At 37.8% G+C, this 6,807-nt stretch overlaps 1 protein-coding gene across 1 annotated transcript; it reads right to left on the minus strand.

The window, feature by feature from the left end:
• Nucleotides 1-4,638: 4,638 nt before the first annotated feature.
• On the minus strand, nt 4,639-6,106 carry LOC100154405 (actin-related protein T1). The gene has a single exon (XM_085008494.1). It carries the CDS (start codon nt 5,895-5,897, stop codon nt 4,764-4,766), a length of 1,134 nt encoding a protein of 377 aa, XP_084864620.1. The 5' UTR covers nt 5,898-6,106; the 3' UTR covers nt 4,639-4,763.
• Between the last annotated feature and the right edge of the window lie 701 nt (nt 6,107-6,807).

Below are 6,807 nucleotides of genomic sequence, written 5' to 3' on the forward strand. Positions count from 1 at the left end.
AAAATGCATTTTAATATTTCCAATTGCAGTGGTTATGTTTTTTGTTATTTTTAAGGATTTATATTCAGAGTTCCTTCAGTTTCAATATATATATATATTCTAAATTTAATTTATATTTGTCTTTCTGAGAAGTGCAAGTATATTCAGATTTTTAGCTCCAACAAATTTCTATGATTTATGTCCCTTTGTATTACAGAATTCTCATTCTTTTTGTTATGTTGATATTGTGAATTTGTCCAATCAGTATTTTAAAATTTTCTTCCACTTTCACTCTTTAGAAATGTTCATTATTTCTCATTCAACCATGTATATCTTATCCTGGGATTATTTTTAGATGCCCTCAAATAACGCTATAAAATTTCCTTGGCTTATTGAGAGTAAACGTTTTCAGTTATTTTCAGAAAGTATCTTTACCATATTTCTTGGAATGGTTTTCCTGGTTATATCATTCTAGTTTTACAGTGATGTTTTCCTGGTTCTTTGAAGGTGTTTTCTGGTTCCGTTGTGGTTTTGCTAAGTTATCTGTAAGCAGAAGTGTGCTATTAAACCAGATATATCAAATACATATAAAAATAAAACTCCTGGTTTAAAGAAATTTATGTTTGATAATTTGCATTTTCATGGCTGTTTTGTAACACAAGCTAGCAATGTGACACCCTGAATAAGGAGTTGGAAAGCTATGTGTAAAAAGAATTTTTTTTTTTAGATGAGTGTTTTCATTTCATTCAGGATGATTTTTTTTTAGTATAGCCCTTTCTTTTAGATTTCCTCCCACACCTGCTCTTCTTTCCACCTGTATTACCTTTTATTCCATTCTTCACCACCAAAATGTGTAACCCAGAAACTGATTCCCTCTATAACCGAGTTCCTCTGCAGAGTTTATTAATAACCTCTATATCCACAACATCATTCCCTTTCTTGTCCAACACCTGCTCCCCTCAAGATTGAGGAGTATCAAAGAAAAGGGGGAACTGAAACCAAGCAGAACCCTATGGGGCCCTCCAGGGTACAAATCCTTTCTGTGTCCAGCCTTTCTTCCTTTTTAGGGAAAAGGCTTCAGCCTCCTAATGGGCAGATTTACACACTTGCTAATTACAGGAGAGAATGCAGAAACATGGAATTAGCAGTCAAGAAATAATAGTGCAGTTAGTAGTTGTCTGATATATTGTGCTGCTCCTATGCTGGGTGCATATATATTTTAAATTGTTATTTCTTCAACTTGTATTGATCTTTGATCATTATGTAATGTACTTCTTTGCCTCTTGCAACCTTATTTATTATAAAATCTTTAAAAGGACAGTCTTTTCAGCAAGCGGTGCTGGGAAAACAGGACAGCTGCATGTAAATCAATGAAACTGGAACACAACCTCACACTATGCACAAAAATAAACTCAAAATGGCTAAAAGAGTTAAACATAAGACAAGACACCATCAGACTCTTAGAAGAGAACATAGGCAAAACATTCTCTGACATCAACTGTATAAATGTTCTCTTAGGTCAGTCTCCCAAGGCAACAGAAATAAAAGGAAAAATAAACCAGTGGGACCTAATCAAACTGACAAGCTTTTGCACAGCAAAGGAAACCATAAAAAACAAAAAGACAAACTATGCAATGGGAGAAAATAGTTTCAAATGATGAAACTGACAGGGGATTAATCTCTAAAATATACGAACAACTTACACAACTCACACAACTCAACAGCAAAAAACCAACAACCCAATTGAAAAACGGGCAAAAGACCTGATTAGACATTTCTCCAGAGAAGATATACATACGGCCAACAAGCACATGAAAAAATGCTCAACATCACTAATTATTAGAGAAATACAATTCAAAACTACTATGAAGTACCACCTCACACCAGTCAGAACGGCCATCATTAATAAGTCCACAAATAACAAATTCTGGAAAGTGTGTGGAGAAAAGGGTACCTTCTTACACTGTTGATAGGAATGTAAATTGGTACAACCACTATGGCAAACAGTATGGAGGTACCTCAGAAAACTAAATATAGAACTATCATATGACCCAGAAATCCTACTCTTGGGCATATATCTGGACAAAACTTTCCTTGAAAAAGATACACGCACCCATATGTTCATTGCAGCACTATTCACAATAGCCAAGACATGGAAACAACCTAAATGCCCATCGACAGATGAATGGATTAGGAAGATGTGGTATATATATAGAATGGAATACTACTTAGCCATAAAAAGGAAAAAATAATACCATTAGCAGCAACATGGATAGAACTAGATACTCTCATACTGAGTGAAGTAATTCAGAAAGACACCACATGATATCACTTATATGTGAAGTCTAAAATAGGGCACAAATGATCTATGGACAAAACAGAAAAGATCATGGACATGTAGATAGACTCCTGTTTGCCAAGGGGAAGGGGAGGGAGTGGGATGGATTGGGAATCTGGGGTTATTAGTTGAAAACTCTTGCTTTTGCAATAGACGGGCAATGAGATCCTGCTGTATAGCACAGGGAACTATATATCTATCACTTTTAATGGAACATGATGGAGGATAATGTGAGAAAAAGAATGTATATATATATATATATATATATATATATATATATATATGTGTGTGTGTGACTGGGTCACTTTGTTCTGCAACAGAAATTGAAAGAATATTATAAATCACTCATAAGAAAAAAAAATTTAAAAAGGAAAAGAAGTAATACTTCAGCCTTGGGGCAGGAGTCTGGTTCATTTTAAGGGATATACATAAAAGTATCTTTGAGTTCTTCTGCAGAAACTAAGGCTCTCACCCCAGTGAAGTATAGTAACTTCAGGTTGAGCACAGGATTCCTGGAACACTGCCCTGTTATCTCACCACTAACCAATCAAAAGAAAGTCACACATCCCGCAGACCTCACCACAAATTTTGTTCATAAAAACTTTTCCCCCCAAACCATCAGAGAGTTCTGATCTTTTGAGTATAAGCCACCCATTCTTACTGCTCAGCCCTGCAACAAAACTTTCTCTGCTCCAAATTCTGATGTTTCAGTTTGCTTGGGCTCGCTGTGCATCAGGCACGTGAATTTGTGTTCCAGGACAATCCCCATTGTATGTGTATTTCTGTACTTTTCTCCAAGTGCTTATAACCATATAAAAAGCATACCCATTTTTATACATGTATGTACACATGTGCACAGACATACATATCTATGGGAAAGTACCATGGTTTTGTTTATCGAAAAAACAGATTGTACTACAAAGACTTCCTTGAACTTTCCATTTCTCTCTCAGTAAAATTTTGGGAAAATAAAACTAAGCAAATGAAAAAAAAGTATGTATAATTTGTTCAATGATGTCTTTACTGATAACGATTAAATATTTTGTCTTTTATCCCAAGCAAAATGGGGCTATAAATCTCCTTTAAAGTAAAATGAAACAAGCAAAAGCCAAAATAAGTATAATCCAGGACTTCCAATCCTAGATATATATCCAAAAAAAAAAAAAACCCAAACCACAATTAAAAAAAATGCACCCCAATGTTCATAGCAGCATTATTTACAATTGCCAAGATACAGAAGCAACCTAAGTGTCCATAAACAGATAAACAGATAAAATGTGGCATATATATATTTATACATACAATTAAATATATTTATATATAGGACACACACAGTGGAATACTACTTAGCCATAAAAAAGAACAAAATTTTGCCATTTACAGCAATATAGATAGATTTGCAGGGCATTATGCTAGGTGAAATAAGCCAGAGAAAGAAAAATACTGTATGATATCACTTATAAGTGGAATCTAAAAAATACAACAAACTAGTGAATACAACAACAAAGAAGCAGACTCACAGACATAGAGAACAAAATATTGGATACCAGTGGGGAGAGGGAAGAAGAAAGGAGCGATATAGGTATAGGGAACGATTAAGAGGTATAAACTATTAGGTGTAACATAAGCTACAAGGATATATTATACAACATGGAGATTATCGTCTATATATCATAATAACTAAATGGAGTATTACCTCCAAAAATTGTGAATCAGTATGTTGTACACATGTAAGTTATAGTGTATAACAACTACACTTCAATTAAAAAAAAAGACATGTTGATTTTTTAATATTCCAACTGTGAGTAAGGGCCCTAAGCTTTGAAAGCCTTAAATATATAGTGTGTTCTGTGCACTCCTCTCTGATAAGGACAACAGCTCTATCTTATTTAGCTGCCTAAGGGCAGAGAGCTTTATTGTGCTAATTAAGAACTAGGTGACTGAAAGGGTCAATTAAGCCCTAAGAGCAGGGTAACATTCCTCCTTCTACTTAATTCCTCTCTCCTCCCCACATTTTCCTTGGTGATTCTGTCTCTCTTTAGCACTAGATCTTTCAAAAATATCTAAAACACTTAATTAAAATGAAGATTCTAGGTACTCTATTAAGTCAAGCTTCCAGGCATGAGATGAAGTTTAAGAACTTGCTTTTACCATAAAACCTGCAAGTGGACACCACCTCAACTCATAACCAAAGAATTATCAGAAGACAAGAACTGAATAGGTCCATGAGACAGGAAGGGTGGACTAGAACCACTGAAAAAGATTCATTAGCCAGATCAAAAATTACTCTGGTGCTATCAAAAATGAACTGAAACCCAAAATGTCTTATCACTTTTATTGAATAGATGCTAAAGCCCAAGAGAAGATGTCCTAAAGCCCAAGAGAAGATGTCACCAAGTGCTCCTGTGATCTGACAATTCAAGCTGTCCCTTGTGCTCTGAATCCTTCAAAAGCATCTTCTCTGAACAACATATGACCCAAACTCCATGAAATCTGCAGAAGTGATCCACATCTGCTTGAAACTGCTCAGAGAGGTCACAATGGAAGCACCTATCCATGCAGAGAAACATCTATCAGGAGAAGCTGTGATCTTGATGGGCGTTCCTCTGGAGGCCAGCTGTTCCAGTTCTTTCATAAGTCTTTCCTCAAGCCCAGGGAAGAGAGTGGTTCCCCCAGATAGCACGATTTCTGCAAAAAGATTTTTCTGGATGTCTGTGTCACACTTTGTAATGCTGCTAGAGACCATTTTTGATAGTCCTGGGTTGTGGATACCCAGCTGGTCAGGTGCAAAAAGAATCTCAGGTACCTGGAACAGCTGGTCCGCAAGCTGGATGACATTCCCATCTGGCAGTTTGTATTCTCTCAGGACATCCTCTGGCTTCTTACATAGTTCTTTCTCTGGCTCCAAGGCCACATAGCACAGTGTCTCTTTTATGTCATCCACTAAGGCCTTGTTGAGTATGCAAGGGTAATTACACCCACTAGCAAGGAGGAGTCGGGTGAGGTGCTCTGTGATGTCCCTCCCTGCCACATAGAGTTTGGTGACAGCATGAGGCAGGGAGTAACCCTCAAAGATGGGGACAGTGCAAGTGATCCCATCCCCACTGTCCGCCACTAGACCTGTGACAGAAGCAGAGGCATAGAGTGCTACGACTGCATGGTTGGCCAGGTAGAAGGCAGGCACGTTGAAAGTCTCAAACATCACTTCTGCTGTCTTCTCTCGACTCTCCCTTGGGTTCAAGGAGGGCTCAGTCATGAGTACAGGCTGTTGACATGGTTTTACTCCCAGCTCCCACTCAAAAAGATACTTCCAGAGTTTCTCCATATCATCCCATCTTGTTACCAGTCCACGTTCAATGGGGTAGTGCAAATGCAGAGCTTCATACTTGTACAAGGCTTTTTCCCCCACCAAGTAATTTTTCTGATTGACTTCAGATGAAGCCAAGTTGAATTTAGGATGACCCACAACAGAACTGATGACATGGCGGGGTCCAATCTCTCCAGACAAGCCTACTTTGCAGAGTCCTGATCCATTGTCAAAAATTACAGCTGGAGCATTTAATGCATATGGGTTAGACATGTCTGCAGCATGCTCTTCTGACCTTCACTAAAGAACACCGCCACTTTGTGAGACAATAGGTACCTCTGGAAGGTTAACAGCCACAGGATTCCAAAGTTCTCAGGTTTTCACTCAAGCAGATCTAGCAAACTGACCCCAACCCCCCAAAACTCCCCATCCTCAACCCATGAATCTTGTCCCTGTTCAGGCAGCCCAGAGTTTGCTGAGGCTATTTCAGTGATGACTGCTCCCTATGTAATAATATAGCCAAGGCAACCATTGTTTTCAGAGAGCATCAGAGGGTGTTTAAGGGGTGGGGTCTCTCAGCCACCAGTACTCCTAGTTTAGTGAGACTTGAGACAGGGGAAGGCAAAGGATACTTCTGGACAGCTTTGATAAGTCTGCGGACATGAAGTGAAGGCCTAGTCTTAGAATCTAGTGAAGCATCCCATCTGTGAGGTTGTCCCAGAAAGCTGGTTTCTATGCTCAGCTGAGCCTCTGTGTGTGGGATGGCAATAATACCCTCTCCTTTGTTAAGGGAAAGATCTAATCACCAGACACAGGTTCAGATTGGAGTAAAGATGCCTACAATCCAGTTACAGAGGTACTCAGAATAACCTTTCTATTATCCGCCCCCCTTGTATTTGTTTTCTTGTTTTAAAAGTTTTATTAAGACAAATTTCATATACAATACATTCACCCATTTATATCATACATTTCCATGATTTTCAATATATTCACTATATACAAATATTACAAAGGCCAAGTTTAGAATATTTTCTTCACTTCAAAAAGAAACCTTGCACCCTTTAGCTCTCATCCTCACTAGGCCATCCTCCTAGGCCCTAAACCCCATGAAAATATCTTTTGTCTACAGATTTATCTCCTCTGGATTTTTCATATAAATGGAATCATATATGTGGCCTTTCAT

The sequence above is a fragment of the Sus scrofa genome, chromosome X, assembly GCF_054392235.1.
Source record: "Sus scrofa isolate SSC_HxYL_T2T_F1_AM1 chromosome X, Sscrofa_HxYL_maternal_Yorkshire_Landrace_v2.0, whole genome shotgun sequence".
NCBI classification, from domain to species: Eukaryota; Metazoa; Chordata; class Mammalia; order Artiodactyla; family Suidae; genus Sus; species Sus scrofa.